The sequence below is a fragment of the Dermacentor andersoni genome, chromosome 1 (assembly GCF_023375885.2).
Source record: "Dermacentor andersoni chromosome 1, qqDerAnde1_hic_scaffold, whole genome shotgun sequence".
Classification (NCBI taxonomy): domain Eukaryota; kingdom Metazoa; phylum Arthropoda; class Arachnida; order Ixodida; family Ixodidae; genus Dermacentor; species Dermacentor andersoni.
In genome coordinates this window covers 245,932,851-245,953,522 of record NC_092814.1, presented here as the reverse complement: position 1 = coordinate 245,953,522, position 20,672 = coordinate 245,932,851, and the positions used below count along the sequence as shown (strand labels likewise).

General features: G+C 43.9%; 1 protein-coding gene across 9 annotated transcripts in view; it reads right to left on the bottom strand.

Moving 5' to 3' along the window:
• Positions 1-20,672, bottom strand: part of GAPcenA (GTPase activating protein and centrosome-associated) — a 148,026-nt gene that overhangs the window by 42,697 nt on the left and 84,657 nt on the right. For all 9 annotated transcript variants that reach the window (XM_055063597.2, XM_072284054.1, XM_055063599.2 and 6 more), the window contains 3 exons: positions 5,893-6,018; positions 2,890-3,033; positions 1,357-1,398 (listed from right to left, as the gene is read on the bottom strand). In XM_055063597.2, coding sequence (XP_054919572.1) covers positions 1,357-1,398; positions 2,890-3,033; positions 5,893-6,018 — 312 coding nt within the window. The remainder of the gene's footprint in view (positions 1-1,356; positions 1,399-2,889; positions 3,034-5,892; positions 6,019-20,672) is intronic.

The window sequence follows — 20,672 nt, the reverse complement described above, 5'->3', positions numbered from 1 at the left end:
ATATTGAAATTGCATAAAAACACACTTAGTTATTTTGAGGTTCTAATTACATGGTGTTCTATGGACAAGAGGTTATGAAAAGTTAAATACTTTGTTATATCGAGAATTTCATTATACTGAAGTTCGTTATATCGAGGTTTAATTGTATTTTGACTTGAGGTTTCTTTGTCACGTTTCTTGAGCTACATACAGTGCAGGTCGTGACACACTTGCTTTTTCAGTTTGACTATCTCTAAATTTAATATATTGCTTTTCATTCACGCTCAAAGTGTTCCTGATGCAATAACACAAAAAATGAAAACTGAACAATATTGTGTTACAAAAAAATTGATCTAATAATGAAACAGCCTTTAACATAAATTTTGCTATGCAATCAACATTCAACAAACCTTCCACTGCATTTCGTAACCTCTCCAGGTCCGCCATGAATTTTAAAGGAGAAAAAGTTAGTAAAATAACTTGTTCTCAAGACATCATTTGGAATAATACAAGTATCAGGGAGGCATTCTTGATGTTTGTGCCAACTTTCATCAATAGTCATCAAGAAACAAGGAAGATGGCTCTGAAAGCCATATCCCCCCTTTAGGCCAGAGATGTCAGCCTGACCTTACAATTGATAGCCACATTGCAAGGAATTTGCAAGAAATATTTTACATCATGGTGCATCAAGTGGAAACAGCAGCTAAGTAAAAAAGTTGCAGTTTCGCACATGATGCAAAGCAGTGACACAATGGCTGGTGCTACTATATAATGCATAGAAAGTCTTGTACTGTTTTGTGCGGTTTCGGTTGAAATGAACATTCGCATATGCACGCGAGCCATCTCCTCTCAATAAGAAGAAAGCGTGGGTCAGTGATGCCTCTAGTCCAAGTCAGCAAGTGTGTAGTTTGCGGAGAAGTGGAGACAAGACTTTTTCCTCTCCTGCCTTTCACTTCTTGCCCACTGGCTTTACTATATTCTTTCACCTCAGTGCTCATGTATTGATAAGCTACAGAGTGTGGTGTGAGCCAATCATTTTAACGAGTACTCAATGGGCCAGGTATAGTACTCTCCAGGTGCAGTATTATTATCGGCAGAGTGGGTAAGAAGTTAAATCTTTGACTAGCAATCTGTGGGTCCAGAGCTCAAATTCTTGTTAGGCATTGCCACTTTTCTTTATAAAATTCTGGCAAAGTACTTTGGAATTCCAGCAACAGACACCGGTGGCCATCAAAACGACTAGGGGAGTGATCTCCATAACAACTATAGCTGTAAAACTTTTAATAACAGGAGAGCTGGTTTATCCTCCATTTATGAATGATGACAGCTGAATGTGTTGTGAGTAGACTAAACAACCAAACATAAGGTGGCACTCACCGTCAGGAGCGCAACTGCAACTTGGAACAATGTGTCTGTGCCCTGGGATAAAACAAGTTTACTAAGAGAACTGAAGCATAACATAGACATGACATTTTCACAAGCCAAATTGAGCTCACAATGGAAAATTAAACTGAGATAATGGCTTATCCAGAACACTTCGATACAGTGAGAGCACCAAAATCTGCTGCAAGTGAATAGAAAACGCTAAAGTAATTTTTTAAAAAGCCACAAAACGTGTTATATTTTATGTTGAATACCAAATTTCCACTTTCTACATAACTAATTTTTTCACTGACAAGGATGTCATGCCATATAATTTATAAATGGGGCACATCCATGTTTCCTCACTGTTTAAAGCATCAATTTAGTTTTACTGAACAGAAGCCTCTAATTGTGCTAGATGTACCACTAAAGCCTATTTTTCTGTTGAAGCTTAGAAAAACGGCTACTGTTCTCTTTCCAGCCTGGTCTTGCTGATTCATTGCTTCCTTGATTTATATTCTGTTCTAGTGAAATACTGACCCCGTAGTCACAATACAAACTAAAGACGCTTGACCAGGCGTTACATACTTCCCAAGCCTATCAGAAGCTGACATTAGAGTAATAAGGACATCCAAGTTCCCATTATGCTTTTTTTTAGTATACTGGGCACGAAAAAAAAAAAAAGAAAAGAAATGCAACCGATCACAACCTATGATCTTTAAACAATACTAAAGTTACTATTCATGGTATAAAATGACAGACATCTGCCACAGCCTTTGCAGACATGCTTCTAATAACAGAATAACAGTGTCAGATTTTTCATGTCTGGCAACTGTAGACTGAAATCGAAGTCACTCGCCAGGGGTAGCTTACAAGCAGACGGATACTGGGCAAATACAAAACACAGACATGAACACATGAACAAGAAGGGGAAACGAGGGGCCTGATTTTGGTTAGTCACAATCATATGAAGTCGAGAGACAACTGAAATGTAAAAATGATAAAGTAAAGGGAAATGAAAGTGGATTAAGAACAACTTGTGGGCAAGTTGTGTTTCTTTGACCAATTTCAGTTCCCTTTACCATTTCTACATTTCAATTAAAGCAAGTAATTAAACCTATGCTTTCTCTGGTTTCATTGTGTGTTGGCTTCATATTATAGCAAAAAACACTAATATGGAACTTACCATAGAAGTGGCCACTAATTATCTCAGACTCGGATCATTGCTTGAACTATTCCTTCACCCAATCCCACACAAAAAAGTTGGTTATTGTCAAGGCTGCTTGTTAGCCATTGATGTCAGTTGTTGCAACTCAGCTAACACCCTGAAAATTAAATACTGGGCTATTTCATGAATGTGCCACCTGGCAAAGTGGTGATGTCATCTGCAATAGTCTGTTGTTACCTACATGGCAGAAAAATTCTGACCACGTAACATTAAGGTACAATTAGTTTTACTCCAAATAGTATGAAATTCTTGGTCATTAAAAACTCTAGCACATCATGAAAAACATACAATAGATACGGAAAGGAAAAAAGAAAGCTTACATCGAGTAGAAATAAGTCCAAGATGAAGAAGACTACGTGCAATGGAAACTTGGCTGTAAACAGTGTTAGGAACCACTGGGAACCAAACATGTGTGCTTCCACTCCAAGGTCCACAAAGTGAGCATACAGCTGTGGAAGCTGGTCCTGCAAAAGAGCCAAAACAAAAACAAAATACTGATTTGAAATGACTGCATTTTGATTGACAGGCTGTTTGCTACTGTAATGAAAAAGGTAGCTCATGGACACGTAAGTCATTTTTATTTCACAGTTTTACACATGCATACCTTATTTGCATGTTTACAGTCAAACCTTGATATAACGATTCTCAATTTAGTGAAATTTGTAATATAATAAAGTTTCTTAATTTCCAAACCATAGTGCCATCGAACACCATGTAAATTTTTCTTACAACATAACATAGTAACATTGTTCTGCAGTTTAAAGCCTTTGTGACCAGTAAAAGGAAAGAAAAGCATAGCCTGAGAGTGAATTCATTATGTGCATGGATTCTGCCATGTGAAAATGTTGCTTGTGAGAGACAAAAAAGACTGACCACCGCACAGGCCAGGATGAGCCGCTTCAAGATTTGTCACCCTGGTATAAATAGCGTCACTGTGTGCTTTTTATTGTGATGCGCTACTTTGTCTTGCCGGCTCATCAAAGCTTTGCTTACACCAACTCTTACAGTTTGATGTAGTAGTTCTGCAGAAACCCGCAAGGTGGAGAGAAGTAATGAATAAAGGGAAAATCAGACATCCACCCATTCGTAGCAATTGCTACAAAGGAAACCACATACGGGTTCCTCGAAAGAAAAGCCTGGTTTTCGTCCTGGTCCGGGACTCGAACCCGGGACCTGCCCCGGAAAGCGGCTGCCCCGGAAAGGCGGTGGTCCCGGGTTCGAGTCCCGGACCAGGACGAATTTTTCTTCAACTCTGAGGCTTTTCTTTCGAGGAACCCGTATGGGTTTCCTTTGTAGCAATTGCTACGAACGGGTGGATGTCTGATTTTCCCTTTATTCACAACTCTTACAGTGTGCGGGATCTGCATATTTATTTTTCTACTTTGAAGGTGACCATTTTGTGACAGCATTGTTTGTTACTTGCTTTTCTGCACATCTTTAATTTTGCTGGGAGCGATGGGCCATAATTCCAGTTATACGGCTGGTTTTAAGTCAAAGGCCGTGGAATATGCGGTGAAGCATGGGAATTGTGTTACCACAAGGCATTTCAGTGTTGACAAAGCCCGCATGCGTTACTGGTAGAAGCAGCACGACAAGCTGCTTGCTACAAATTGGAACTGTCGCGCCTTCTGGGAACTGAAGGACAGAAAGCTGTCACTGTTTGCAAATAGTGGACTTGTATGTTTACTGCAAAGCTATGATATCTTAATGCATTTTTTTAGAGCGCAGCTCTTAGGCACCCGTTCCTGCGGCAAGTGGCGGCGGCAGCGTAACCGAGAGAACGAACACAGCAAAAGATGAAACAGCAAATGCAGAGTGGCATATTAAAGCCCCGAACGGCGGAGACCAATGAAGGCGGCCCCTTCAGTGATTTGTGCACAGGAAACTGGTGTCATGCAGAGCCGGCTAACTACTCGATTTGTACTCAACTGGTCTCAGCTGGACCGTTCATTTCGTACTGTCGTCCGCTCATGTCAGCTCTCGCTCGTGCTTGTTTGGTTTGCTTGGTTTGGTCTCGTTTGCACTTGTTTCGATTGTCATGGTCTGCGATTGTTTCATAATCTGATTGTACGCGCGACGCAAACTGTGTAGTACTTCTGGAAGACACGCGGCACCAGCAATTACGCTGGAACCTTGCACAAGTCATGTATAAAAGCTGGCGTGCTTGATCCCCAGACCAGATTTTCAACGACCGCCGACTCTACTACATGTCTCTCTCAAATTCTTTGCCTCAATATACATATCGCGAAATGAAAACGCATACAGAGCTGCGCTCAAATTTCATATTAGGGAGTATCGTAATCGTTGGTGATTTTTTTGTGTTTCGATCCCATTAGAATGTGGCCACCACAGCAGGGATCAAAAAAGCAACCTTATGCTCAAAAGTATGATGCCACAGCCACTGAGCCATTAAAATGGGTTATTGTGCTCTGTCTTTATGGTGCAGGGCACTGAACATGTGCCAAAATGTGGTTCGGAGCCAGATGTGCTAATCACCAAGCAATTTCCCAAATTAAATACATTGAAAGCATAACATCAGCTGCCTTATTAAGCATGAAATGCTTCTCTGCCCATTGTGAAGTTTCAAAGGAGAATCCACAAATCTCTACCAGTCATTCAGAATCCAGTAGCTTGCAGAGCAATGCCAAAGCATCTTTCATGCTATATCAGTACCAACAAGAATGCCTGTGGTTCGAACTGTTTTTAACCAAGTTCCTGCCTCATAGCAGCAGTATATGCAAGAGAACATGATTATTTAAAAATTGTAAAGTCCTTGATACACAATTTGGTTGGTGCACCCATTCCCTGCACTTATTAAAAAAATTGATCTAGAAAACTTTTTTTATTACATGAAAAAAAGAGAATCCTGCACAATGAACCACAGCATACCAAAGCATTCACACATGCCCCACATTCTGTGCATGTACCAATATTTTTCAGCATGGCAGCATAATTTCTACAAAATGCTGAAGCAACTCTGCAAGCCAGTATTTCTCTCTTTGCAAAGTGTCATGCCATCGCTACCTTATTTCACATTAGTTTTGTTTTCAAAGTGAAGTCCTAAAAGGAAACATGCATTTTCTACTGCCTGCGGCACGGACAGGTTGCCTAACTTGCACTGATGTAAACAAATGTGCACAGTGTACAAAATTAATTACAATATAATCAAGAGCAGGATACTTTCAACCAAGAATCCATACATTTTTGCTCTATCCTTCTGCTTTTATTTAAATGTGTGTAGTCTGGTTCTCAGCTTTCTAGTATGCATAGTACATTTGCAAAAAGAATAGTCACCAATGCAGCAAGACAATTCAGAGAAGTACCTCCATAAGTCGTTCTAGTTGGAAGAGCTTGAGATGGAGGCACTCAAAGGAATTACGGAAGAGGTCTCGGAGGCCATACTCGGACATAACCTTGCAGAAAACACCAAAAGCTTGCTCTTCTGGCATCTGCAAAAACATGCAATTTCAGTTTGTAGCATAGCATGACAGTGACTTGTAACACTGTTTTTGCAATGGGTCACACAAGCTTTTGAAAACCTATGCACTACACATTCAAAGCATAACATCAGCTGGCATATTGAGCATCAAATGATTTTTTGCCTCATTGTGAAATTTGAGAGGGGGAATCCACAAACTGTAAAAGCCATTGTGACTCCAATAAGAACCCAAATGGAAGTGAACAGAATCCAATGTAAAGTCAAACACAAATCACATTTTCTACATGAGGAAGACAAACAAAACATTGTTGATTGGTGCCGCAGGGCATTGAACATGTGTCAACACAGCAAAATGCGGCTGGCATCCAGATGTGCTAATTACCAAGCAATTTCCCAACTTCCACGCATGGCAGTTAGTGTGGAGTTTGTAGTGTGCATGACGCAGCCTCGGAGAGTGGCATCATGTATGCATGCACTTCAGATGCAATGAGAAATGGCACGCTCACGCAGACACAGTTGGTGGCGCAACGTCAGGGTTGCTGGTGTCTGTGCAAATATCAATCAAAAGAAAAGTAACCGTGCAGTAGCTTGCAGACATGAAGTTGAAGGTTCTGTGAAGAGAACAATGAAAGAGATAAAAGTGTTGTTGGCAAGATGCCCAAATGTCTCTGGAATGTCATAATGACTTCGGTAGAGACAGCCTCGTGCAATAATATGAAGTGCTGAGCCTGTCATGTGCCATGTTAAGCAGGGTGCTTACAGCTGCAGACCTGGCTGTTTAACACATAATCACAATGTTGCACACACAACATGACACACACAATTATGAGATCCACCACGTGTAGCATATGCGCGGTATTAAACATACGCTCATATTGTGCAAGCAAAAACTTGCTCGACTATTCGACTTCCCTGTGGCACTGTTACATTCTCTAACAGACTAACGCAGTCAACTTCCGTTAATTCAACCCTGACAAGCTGATGAAATTGATCTAATTATCCAGGTGGGAAGAGAAGGGGCGAATTAAACAAAATGCAGAAAAAACATCAAAACAGTTTTCTGCTGATTCATTTGACAGTATTTGCCCCATTCTAACATGTCCCCGAAATCAAATGCGCCTGCTTTCTGTGTGTCCAAAGCAGAAAACTATCATAGAGATAACACTAAAGCTCTTAAAAATGTAGAAATCTGATCCGAACCCAAAGATTAGGTCGTGAGGGCAACTGGTCAGCACGGTGAACAGGACTGTAATTTGGCGGCCAGCAATTCCTATGCGAGCAGTGTACATACCCCTGACAGCAACAGTGGCGCCAGTGGCGACGCGTACGGCTCGAGTGATGGCAGGCACAAGAACTTTTTTGAGGCGACGACATAGGTTAGCGCTCATTATGGACACTTGGGCTCCAGTATCAATTAATGTCATCAACGTAACACCATCTACGTCTACTTCAATTAGGTTTGTGTTGGTGAGGAGCGTCAACGGAGGATTTGGACAGGACGAACGTGAGCAGCACTACCTCCAAGAGGTGCATGGCCTAGTTTTCCGTACGGAATTGTCCATGATTGGTCGGCGACGAATAGCGGCATGGCTGGGGCGACGGGGACCGACGGCGCTGAGGTGACGGCGAGCGAGCAGGATGACTGACATCGACGGATACGTCAGAGGTAGGAGGCATACGGCGAGGCGAATAATGGCGCGGGTCGGCATATGGGCGAGGAGACGGGGAAAAGGAGCTCGAATACGGTGACGTCCAGGAGGTGCGGCAGTGGCGAGCGACATGGCCAATGTGGAGGCAACGGGAGCAAATGGGCTTGTTGTTCAGAGTTCTCCACTCAGCAGGGTTGCGGTATCTGGGAGGGGAATACAGGTCGCCGTGAGGCGGAGCAGTCGGCACCGGTAGGGCGTCAGGTCAGGAGATGGGAGTAGGCAGTAGGAAAACCTAGGTTTGCAAATCCTTGCCATACAACTGCCTGAATGAGGGAGATCGCTGGGGCTGGTTGGTCAATGGTGGGTTCAAGTGCGTGAATGGAACGTTGCAGGACTTGTAGCCTCGAGTTCGCGGCGAACAATACGTGTGACGTGCTCATTTAAAGGTGGTGAAGCGGTAAGGTCAACGCAAGACGACGTCGCAGCCGTGTTAGGGAGCTGGGAGAACTGTGGAATGAAGCGGCGGCTTTTGGCGAGCTCAAAGTGACGGCATTCCTTGATAACGACGTCGATGGTGGACACATTGTTGAAGACCAACAAGTTGAAGGCGTTGTTCGCAATCCCTTTAAGTATGTGGCCGACTTTGTCAACCTCGGCCATTTTCTCGTCGACTTTCCGACAAAGAGCGAGCACGTTTTGTATGTACGAGACATACGATTCAGTAAAAGACTGAACTCGGGTAGCAAGCGCTTTTCTAGCAGCCAGCTGCCGACCGGTGGGATTTCCGAAGAGGTCGACGAGCTTCTCCTTGAAAGCACCCCAGCTAGAGATCTCGTCCTCGTGTGTCCGGAACCAGACACGAGAAATCCCGCCCAAGTAGAATAGGACATTGGCTAGCATAATGGTAGGGTCCCAGCAGTTGTTTTGGCTAACACGCTCATACAGGTTGAGCCAGTCCTCAACGTCGACATTATCTTGGCCGGAGAATATGCCAGGATCGTGGGGATTTGTAACCGTAACGTATGTTGTTGTCGGGGTCGCAGGAGTAGGAGATGAGGTGTCGTCACCGGGAGCCATGACGGAAAGCGGGACAGTGCGGCCGCTGCGGAGCTCCATAGCGGAGACGGGGAACGGCACACTCCACCACAATGTTACGTGAAGGACGAGTCAGTAAGACGAGCAACTACTTACAGGTTATATTACAACAGCGGTTGCAGCGCTGACCGATTAGATTCACAGCGCAAGCCCACTTCGTTCTTCCTACTTTTTTTCTCGAGTGATGGCGCTCACGTGCCTCGTTCAAACAATCACATATCACATGCCTGTAGCAATATTATATAATGTAGGCGATTTGAGACCCTATATTTTGACTAAGATAGAGCAAAGCATCTAGCAAAATGTTTGATGTCGTCTAGTGTCCATGCCGCCAACAACTAAGCAGTGAATTTACCAGCAGGCTGTGGAGGGCTTATACGTCAATTCATTTCACAAAGCCATGGATGACAGAATAAATTCTGTGTTTATCTTCAGGTAGTAAGGAGAGAAATCTATCGCAGGTAAAGAGATAACTGGTAAGTTGATTTTCCAGCCTAAAAACGCACCTGGTCCAAATCATGACGGCAAATTTGTTAGTGTTGGGCGCTAATGAAAGAGCATAATTCTGAAAAATTTGCTTGGTCATTTTGCTAACAAAGCGACAACAATTACGAGACCACTGCACAGCTAATTTCCTGCATTGCTGCACCTTGACCCAGCTGAAAGCTCCAGGCAGCATTGATCGGTCGGAAATATCTTAGAAACAGCAGCAGTGCATTGGAATATCTGCATTAACTTTGCGTGAATGAGCACTATCGACCAGATATGTAGGCCTTTAGTAAGTCAAAGTAATAAAAAAGAAAAATGCCACAGTTGATCCATTTTATTCCCCTGCTGCTTTCAAGATATCACTGCATATTTATTTGAATAAGTTTTTGCAATTTGATTACTGGTACACATTTACGAACGACTACCAATTGAGTGTATGTAGTGAAACAGCAGCACCTGCGTCGTTAAGGCTCATTATACTAATTGGTTTTGCAAAGAATTAAAAACACAATATGAAGGCTTTTCTTTCAAGGGCCATACAGACTATTTCGGTTACCTACTTGTAGCTTTCGAATTACAAAATGCTGTATTTAAAGAAAAACATCCATATTAAAAACAACTTTCTTAAACTCGAAGTTATTCAGTGATGCTACTGGCCCATGCCATTTCAGAGCAGCTTTTAGAGCAGCCAAGGATACATTTTAGAGCAGTAAAATGGACTTTTGGGGCATGTTTATGAAAGCAATGGCAAACTATATTATATGGGGCTTTTACAGTGGGCAAGCCATGTGAAAACAGTAGCGGTCACTGGTTCATAAACTCAATTTAAACATTAAAAATTAACCCCCCTTCCTCTTCATCACAGTCCTTACTATGGACTACGACGATGCGGTGGTGTTCTAAGATATGCTTAAAGATGCTTCAGTAGCTCAGAAAAGCACGGAAGCATGTGGATGTGCTACGTGCAGACTTCGGAAGCATTTTGAGAACCTTCAGCATGATCTTGCTGCTATAAGTGTATCCTTTAAGATGGAGCACTCTGTGAAAGAAAGATGTGCCAGTGGTATGAAACATTTACTTATTTTGTCCTGTGTTGTGCTTCACTGATATACAATCTACTTGAAATACTGAGATGGTCAACACTGCTGGGGCGGTTTGCTTTTGCTCGTCGCGCGCCGTCGCGCGCCGTCGCAAAGTGCCGACATGCACGTATTACCTTTGGCTGTGTAACGCTGAATGATTAGGCTGTGATGCGTGAATTCAGTTTGTAGGTTTCTGCTTACATGCTAGCTTTCGCCATTCCGGCCAGTAAGCACAAAAACAAACTTCACGAAAGTGTTCGTGGTAGTTGCCAGCGTGTCGCTCGGAGACCCAATCAGGCTTCCAGCCACCAGACACCATGCGAGCATATTTTCAACACATCTGCACTGTTAAAATGCCATTTCCTTGCATAAGCTTGGTAGGAGAGTCACACCTTTTGTATTTACCAAAAATGAATTGAACACATTCCCTTGTATCATTTCTAGCATATGTATATCCTGCATAGTTTGGGGATACAAAACTACAGAACCATATTTTATTTTGGACCTTATGTAAGTATTGCACGCATGTAGCCTGAGCTTTACTGGAGCTTTGCTTAGTTTCCTCCTTAAGAAACACAACTTCTTAAAGCTTGATGCATAAATGTCCAAAACATAACCCGACCAAGATAAGTTTGAAGTAAGTGTAACACCTAAATACTTATGGCTAGTAACCTGTGCTATTTCTTGATTGTAAAGTGTATAAGAATAAAAACTAGGCTGTAGTTTACGTGTGATTCTTACTAAGACTGTTTTTGGAATTGAATAGCAGAAAAATTGTTCATGGCCACTATCTCTGCGCCAATGTGCACATTATGTTTGAAAAATCTAGCGAGACACCATACAGCATCCGAAACTTTGGTCACTGTTCTATATTGGTGATACAGTAGAGGAGCGCGGGGTCTGGATCCAGCGTGATCGCCTGCCTTCGTCTGAAAAGCGAGGCTGTCCCATTGCGTAAGCAATGCACATGTCAGGGTGGAAGGTACTGAATATAGACAACAGTAGTACATATTATCCAGGCAAAATTGCAAAGTCGTGACTTGGTCCACCGTGGAGCTGCCATGCTGTACCACTCTTGTGCAGTAAAATGGTGCTTGAGGACTTAGTTCAGTTTTTGAAAGCCCCAGCAAACTTTTCAGTGCAGAATGGGTGCAGATTTTTCAAATTTTGCTGAAATGTAGCAGGATTCGCCTTTCAGTACAGTTAAGCGCAATTGGAGCAGTGATAGCATCACCGAGTCATTTTAAAAATTAAATTGTGTGGTTTAACATTTCATAACTGCAAGATGGGCTATAAGAGACACCATAGTGGAGGTCTTTGGAAAATTATTTATCATATGGGATTCCTTAACGCGAACACAATATATGGTACATGAGTATTTTTGCACTCCGTCCCTATAGGAATGCGGCTGTCACTGCAGGGAGTCAAACCTGGGTCCTTGTGCTCAGCAGTGCAATGCCATGAGCCGCTGTGGCGGGTGAAGTCACCAGAATGTTACAAAATTGTTCTGTCATGTTACTAAAAAAAAAAAAAATAATAATTGGTTGCTAAATTGATAAATTTGTTGTTGAACAGACAAAAATTCACTAAATATAGCAACAAAATCATTAAAATTGCAACAGTGGTCCAGCCTTTGCATTTAAAGAAACAAGCAGTTGTGTTGCTCTTGCAGGTTGCATGTTAGTTCATGGAAGAAATTGAACTCATTATTAAATCCGTCATAAGCGCAGCGCAACAATTTAAAAGAGAGGCAGCAGGGCTCCAAACACTACCACCTGCACATTGTTGTTCCTTGCAATCTTTTTGTACTCAGAACAAAATATTCAACATGTTTTTGCATATAATAGATAACCAATTACAGGAGATAAATCCTTAAAAAAAGTTACGGGGTTTTACATGCCAAAACCAAGATCTGATTATGAGGCGAATTTGGACCACCTGGGGTTCTTTAATGTGCACCTAAATCTAAGTACGAGGGTGTTTTTGTATTTCGCCCCCATCCAAATGCGGCCACCTTGGTTGAGGTTAGATAAATCCTGAGAAAATAAGTGAAATCAAAGATTTAAAAAAAAGTTTTTGCACAAAAGCTGTCAAATTGTTGATTTTCTGTGATTTGCCAAATTGTGACACCAAAATAAGAAATACTGGTACACAATAAATACTAAATACATTTTGCTGTGCATTTAGCATGTAGCAAGATATGAACAAAAAAGAATTTTGAAAGAAACTCACTGATGCAAGACACATTAAATATTGCTGAAAAAGGCCAATTTTTTGCCTCCTGTTCAAAAGCTAAGTTTGCGATTTCTTGTCTGTGTTCTGTTTGTGTAAATAACTGAATATATTTTATTTCTATTAAGTAAGTTGTGTAAGTAATGTATAAAGAGTATGAAAGTGTAAAAAATGGAAATTTTTTAGACAGGCTCAAAGTCGGGAAAGATTGTGCAATTGCATAAGCAGCACTTCAACCTTGTCTCAGTTAAATATTTTCATGCTGAAACTAAGGTATGCTAAGAAAAAATAAGCTTGGTTCAGGTGTATGGAGGGATTTTGCTATGCCACATTAATTTTGCTTTTGCTGAATTAAAAAAAAAATTGTCTGACGATCACGATACTCCCGAATGCGAAATTAAAGTGCAGCTCAATAAGTGTTTTCATTTCGCAATACCTTATTTACTTTCATAATGATCATACTCGCGTAATCATCGCACCCTTGAATTTTGTCGTCAAAATTCAATTTTTTTTCTTTCCCATGTAATGATTGCCCCCTGAACTTGCTGCAGCTATATGTTGTGTGCTAAGTCTAGCTAATGATGATCGCACTTACCATCTGTCGGATGCTGTCGAATGCTATGCGAACAACTCTTCAAGACATACCAAGCGATCTGTACGCACCAAACATTCTTTAGCAGATGACCCATGTCATTCCTTTTATCACTTTCGCACTTCCATGAAAAAAAAAAAAAAAAAAAGCTACAACCAAACTTGCCTCGGTGTTTTTCTTCATGACATTTGTCTGTGGGCTGTCATTCTCAAAATTCCAAGGAATAACTTTGGAAAAAATGAAAGACAAGGTATTAGCAACTTTGGTGATAGAAGAGTGGTTGGGTATGTGTGGTTAGGAATGATTTTTCGTGAAAACATGTGCGAAACTGGACCCGAGACACCAACGCTGGATTTTACATGGCGTCCCAAACGCTATCGCATTAATAGTCGGGACCCCCTGTGACTGTCCTTACCTGAACACACCCACCAGTTTTCTGTGAATCTGAGTGACACAGTAGAACCTTATTCATACATTCTGGGGGGAAAAAAAAAGAAGAAAAACAAAATGCGAGAAAATATGTACTACCCAGGAAAACGCACAATCCGAGGTCACTAAACCATGTTGTAGACTCAACCGCAACTGACATTTACGTAATGCAAAGCGTTGAATGAATCGTTGCAGCGCGAGATGGCAATGTGTGCCAAGCTGGTGGGCCAAGCTGAGCGTGAGTGGTGTGTGTTTCTTTCTCTAAGTATTTCGTGTTTTTAGTGCTCTAAGCTGGTAAAGCCCAAGCGGTGCAGCACGCACATTTAATATTTGCAGCTTCAGCAAGCCTATGTTTGGGCTCCTTGAATTCAGCATGGATTGGTTTGGGCGGGGCATACTGGCAGAAAGTTTTGACATGCACTCCTCAAATTCAGTCTGGGTCAGCAGCTTTTATGGACAGGCAATTTTGAAGGGAAGTTTTGACGTACCCACTTGGTCTAACCATTAGACATGTATTGATTTTTGAAGAGGCTCAAAACGAGGTGCGATGAGAACCTACCCCCCCCGCCCCCCCTACCTACCTACCCACCCACCAACCTACTTACCTACCTACATGCTGTAATGTTTGGGGTCGGGCATGAAAAAGGTGGTAGCTGGCCCATGCCGTTGTCCAACTTATCCAGGCTGAGGACGTTGTTGAAGGGAGAGACTTGTTCTCAACGAGAACGAGGAATATGGGTTTATTTACAGTATTTACATGAGAACGTTACAGTTCATCAGTCTAACATGACTGAAAGAGGAATGCACTCTCAGCAGCCGCACAACAGCTGCTTATAAACACTCTGTCCTCCCTAGATCACAAGGTGAGGGAAAAACGGCCGTTCAACCTGCTACCAATTCGGAGCTTTCAAAGTCAACGTAGCCGACCCGCCTTTGAGGGGGGGTGGTGGTTTACACACACACTTCCGCACAGGTTTCACTGACCACGCCGTGTGAAGGGGTTCTTGCAGACACGGCGCTTGACCTGAGTAGGCGATTATTCATCCCAGTGATAACTCCGCAGACAATGGCCGCCGCATCTGTCCATGACTTCTAAGCTGCGTGAGACGGCAGCGCAAAATATCTTCCAGGGGCTCCCCCGCTTCAAACAGCCCGTGGCTGCCACGGCAAATCCACGAACAATACTTGGACCGCCGACCGCGTTTAGTCATAGCGGCGCCGAGGGGCTGTTGTTGCGGCACGCCGTCGTCCCTACAAAACGAGTCGCTGCGGCAGGTGGGGAAGGCTTCCACGGTCGCTTCTGGGAAGCTCACCACGCTCACAGCTGCGGCTGGCTGTGAAAAGTTTGGAGGTCGGTATCCTTGCAGGCCATTCGTAACAGCTCCTCCATGGCCTGGAAAATCTCGACTGGCCAGTGCTGATAACCGCAGGGCAGGAAGAGAATGGCTGGTGGCAAGGGGGGGATGCCTTGGCTTGCAGCGACCAGCTGTGAAATGATGACACCGCCCCAAAACGTCTAACAATGACAGGCAACTGCAAAACGAACCCCACAACACAGCTCTGCACCGAGATGACGTATCTTGGATCTCACTTTAGACCCACTAGGCTTCAAAGAAAACAGAAGTGCAGAAGCAAAAAAATGCTGCATTTCGCTACTACAATTTGGAAGGAATTTCGTGCTGACAAATTGGGCAGTCATGGAGGGAGTCCTGCTAAATGAGAGGGGATCTTCTTGGCTTAACAAAATTAACAGTAACAATTCGAAAATTTAGGCGGGATCCCTAAAGGCAGAATTCAAATTAGCCTGCTCAAACCATCGGCATTGCTATGCAACTTTTCCTTCTTATATCTAACAGAGAAGTTGTACTCTTGGAGAGTGAGGCTCCATTGGAACAAGCAGCCATTTTTGTGTGACATTTGATTGAGCCACGTCAGAGGACAGTGGTCGGTCTCGAAGATGAACCTTGCTCCGTACAAGTAACACGACAACTTCTGGGCTGCCCAAACTAAACAAGCACATTCCTTCTCTGAAGCGCTGTAGGCTTCCTCTCTTACAGTTAGTTTATGGCTGGCATAGAGGATAGGATGTTCCTCATTATCGTCGCCGACCTGACTAAGTACCAAGCCCATACCCCTGTCGCTTGTGTCACACTGAACTATGAATTCCTTCGCGTAGTCTGGCGCGCGAAGCACCGGACGAGAAACCAATAGCGTTTTCAAATTTTGGAAAGCATTCTCTTTGCCCTTATACCAGTGCATGCTATTCGGTGCTCCATTTCGAAGGGCGTCCGTCAAAGGACTTGCCATTTGTGAGTAATTCGGAATGTACTGTTGATAATACCCCACAAGTCCCAAAAATGAATGAATGTCTGTTTTCGTGCGTGGCTGTAAAAATTCTCCAATCGTAGCTATTTTCAGCTCAGCCGGCCATCTCGTGCCCTGGCCGACAACATGACTCAGATAAGTAACCTGCGAACAGCCAAATCTACACTTTTCCGCTTTCATCGTTAAGCCAGCTTCCCTCAATCATGAGAACACCTGCTTGAGGTGCGATACATGCTGTTTTCAGCTGTTCGAAAAAATTGTGACATCATCAAGATATGGCAAGGCGAACTCCTGCAAGTCTTTTAGACAATATCCATTAACTTAGAGAAGCTAAACGGCGCGTTCTTCAACCCGAAGCTAAGGGCAAGAGGGTAAAAAGTGCCTACAGGTCAGATAAATTCGGCATAGCGGCTGGCACTTTCTGAAAGGGGAACTTGCCAGTATCCCCACACGAGATCTATAGTTGAAATCTGTTTAGCAGCGCTAACTCTTTCAATTCGTTCCTCAATGTTGGGTATCGGGTACAGCTGATCCCTAGTGATGGAATTTAACTTCCTGTATTCAACACACAGACGAGGGTCCTTGTTAGGGGTTTCCGCCAGTATTAACGGTGACGTGTAGTCACTCTCAGCAGGCTCAATAACTCCCGACTCTAGCATGCGCTGTATCTCTACCTCCATAATTTCTCTCTGTCGTGGAGACACCCTGTAAGGCTTTGATCTTACAGGTTCCGTTGATGTCAGCTCTATTTCATGAGTTATTAGTTCGGTTCTACCCGGCCGATCGCTGAATCTGTTGAGATATTCCCCTAACACCCCTTTTAGCTTATCTAGCTGCTTGGGTATAAGAGCGTGCGAGCTTACCGAATGTTTTACTTCTTCTAGGCTGATTTCAGAGTTGGAGGTTGCCTTATACTCACTAAACTTGGTACTAGTGTCATCCTGCTCTTTGATGGTACAGTTAACAACTCCACTCCACTCTACGTATGGCTTCATCAAATTGCAGTGGTATATCCTCACCTCCTTCCTGTGACCGGGCATATTTAGAGCATAGTTAGTATCTGAAAGTTTGTGCAACACTTTAATGGGCCCGTCCCAGTGAACTTCAAGCTTGTTCTTTCTTGAAGGTTTGAGGATCATTACCTGGTCTCCGGCATTAAACGTACGAAGCCTCGCATTCTTGTTGTAATAGAACTTGGCGTTCTTTTGAGCTACTCCCATGTTCTTTTCGACTAGTTCTTGGGTTGCACGTAGCCGTTCCAGTAGATTTAGCATATCTTTTACCACTGTTCGACTCTCTCCTCTTTCCTCCCACATCTCTCTTAACATTCTCAGTGGAGAACAGAGTGTCCAACCATAAACTAGTTCTGCTGGCGAGAACCCTGTAGCCTCATGAGGAACCGTTCGCAATGCAAACAAAGTGGCCGGAAGACAATTCTCCCAGTCATCCTTGTGTTCGCAACAGAGCGTCTGCAAAACTCGCTTAAGCACTGAATCCCACCTCTCTACACTATTTGACTGAGGGTGATAGACGGAACTGTGTATCAACTTTACCCCGCACTTTTGCAAACAATGTGGAAGTCAGTGCGCTGGTGAATACTGACCCTTGATCTGCCTGAATTTTGGCTGGAAACCCATCTCGTGCGAATACTGTCAAAAGCGCGTCTACTACTTCGGTGGAGCTGAGCTCTTTCAGAGGGATTGCTTCTGGAAACATTGTAGCCGGACAGAGCATGGTGAACAAGTACCTGTAACCCCACTTTGTCTTTGATAGAGGCCCTACCGTGTCTATCACAAGTTGTCTGAAAGGTTCCGTTGTTTACCCGAACGCTGGCAGGCGTCACATGATTTTACAAATTTTCTAAGTCTTTGAAACAGCCAGACCAGTAGTATTGCATAAGCAATCTTTCCTTCGATTTGTTTATGCCTAGGACCACCCATTTCCATGACAGAGACTCAAAAGGTCCTCCCTGAACTTAGTAGGTACGACTAACTGATCTAGAATCCTACCCTTTCGGTCTCTGTAGTGCCAATACAACAATCCTCTGCTCTCTTGTACCATCATGTTACGCCTAGCAATACCTTCTTTAGCTGTGTGATATAATTTAGCTAAGCTGTCATCATTCTTTTGCTCGGCTGCCAGTGACTCTCTAGCCACACGTAAGAGCTGATCAAATTTCTTTGAGGCTGGTGATAGTAACTACCCCGTCTCGCTTGCGGGTGTGTCAGTTCGCTCTTCCTGTAGGCGTGAACTTTGACACCCCAGTGATACGCTCTCATTGAGCTGGTAAGCTGGCAGGCTTTCCTCAACTGTTTTTCATCCCTCGAGCATAGCTCTGATTTGGTTACTGAAGTTACCTCTTTTGCTACTTCCGCTGGAGCAGGTTTTGCATTTTCAGCCGAAAGGACACGATTTTATGAGCTTGGCCTCGCATCACCACCTGTACATCGCCCTCTCCCAGTTTAAGCCCTTTGTCACGTAGTAACTGATCCGACCAATTCGAAAAAATGTAAGGGTACTGCAGCGACAAAAATTTGGAAACTGCAGCCTCTGTCACTAGCTCCCCGAACGGTCCACTGATTTTGACTTTGGCCATGGGCAGACACTTGCTGTGTTCTTCTACAACCTGTTTATTCCATGCTACTTCTCCAGTGAAGTCATCTACCGTCACGTAAGACGGATGGACAATGTCCATCGTGGCGGCATTGTCTCGCAGCACCCGGCATGGTTTGCCATTAACTTGCAGGTCGTGAAGATATGCGCTTAAAAGTTCCATATTCTCGTCTTTTTCATCCACGTAAGAGAAAACTACGCTAGGCTTCCCGTAGTTTACAGCAATATGTCCCAGTTTGTGGCACTTAGAGCAGCGGATCGGTCTAAATGATTCGAATTTTCTTTTCTGCTCTTTTTGTACAGTTTCCCTGTTAGACTTTTCCTCGCTCTTTTCTGAGGGCTTTTCCTCCACGTCTACAGGTTCCGGTCGTCTAGTCTGTGAAACCTTTTTGAACGGAAATGGTTTGCGCGGTCCATTTCGACCGTCCCAATTTCTGTCCTCGGCGTTCAGCTTTCTACACGTTGCGTACTCTTTGGCTAATTCAGCTGCCCTTTCCATTGTTTACATTTCCTCTGTCTTGCACCCACAGCTTCACAGATGGTGGGATGCTTTTGTCAAACTGCTCTAGACACATGCATTTAATGATCCTGTCTCTGCTCTTGTACGCTTTCGCACTTTTCAGCCACTCGACTAGGTTGGCCTTTAAGCCGTATGCAAACTCCGGATACCCCTCGCTATCCTACTTGCCTATGCTTCTAAACCTTTGCCGAAAAGCTTTGGCTGAAAGGTGGTATTTCTTCAGAAGGCTAGCCTTAACTTTTGCATAATCATATGCATCTTCCGCACTGAGTCTGGCAATTACTTCCGCAGCCTCACACGGCAACATAGACAGCAACCGCTGTGGCCATGCACTCGGACCGAAGTTCATCTTCTCGCAAGTCCTTTTCAATATTTCCTAGGAACAAGCCTATGCCGTTCCAGACCTCAAATGGCTTTAACAGCCTGTCCATGCAGTATGATTCTGCCTCACTTGATCGTCCCAGAGCCCCTTCACTTCCTTGAGACAACTCCAAACGTTTGCTTTCAAGTTCAAGTTGCATTTTCTTAACTCGCGATCTTTCTCGCATTCCTCTCTCTCTCTGTCCCATTTCTCCCTTTTCCTAAGAAGTTCTAGCCCAATTTCAATGTCCTCCTCACTGGCCTTTTCGGAAATCAGCTTCAATAATTCTTATTTTAGCATTTCCTTGTGTATCTCTAGGCCCAGGTCCTCACCAACAATCAACAATTCATCTCTCAGCAGTGTTCTTAACTCCATGATTGCTGCTTTACTGCCTTGGTCCTGCTTGCTAAACCTACCTAGAAAAACACAACCTAGCTAACAATCAACAATCTAGCTTCCCTACTGTTCTAAACAAAACAACCACAAAATGAAGCCTAGAGAGTCAAAGCAAGAACCAAGCACTCACCGCAGACACAGCACCACGTCGCAAAGACCGTCTCCCCGCTGTCAGCCAGTTGTAATGTTTGGAGTCAGGCATGAAAAAGATGGTAGCTGGCCCATGCTGTCATCCAACTTATCCACGCTGAGAACATTGTTGAAGGGAGAGACTTGTTCTCAACGAGAATGAGGAATATGAGTTTATTTACAGTATTTACATGTGAACGTTACAGTTCATCAGTCTAATATGACTGAAAGAGGAATGCACTCTCAGCAGCCACACAACAGCTGCTTATAAACACTCTGTCCTCCCTAGATCCCTAGGTGAGGGAAGAACGGCTGTTCAACCTGCTACCAATACAATTCAAAGTCATCGCAGCCGACCCACCTCTGAGGGGGGGGGGGGGGGGGTTTACACACACACTTCCGCACAGGTTTCACTGACCACGCCGTGTGAGTGGGTTCTTGCAGACACGGTGCTTGACCCGAGCAGGTGCCTCTTCATCCCAGTGTTAACTCTGCAGGCAATAGCCACCGCATCTGTCCACGACTTCTGAGCTGCGTGTGACGGCAGCGCAAAATATCTTCCAGGGGCTCACCCGCTTCAAACAGCCCGTGGCGACCACGGCGAATCCACGAACAATACTTGGTCTGCCGACCGCGTTTAGTCATAGCGGCACCGAGGGGGTGTTGATGTGGCACACCGTCGTCCCTACAAAACGAGTCGCTACGGTAGGTGGGGAAGGCTTCCATGGTCGCTTCTGGGAAGCTTGCCACGC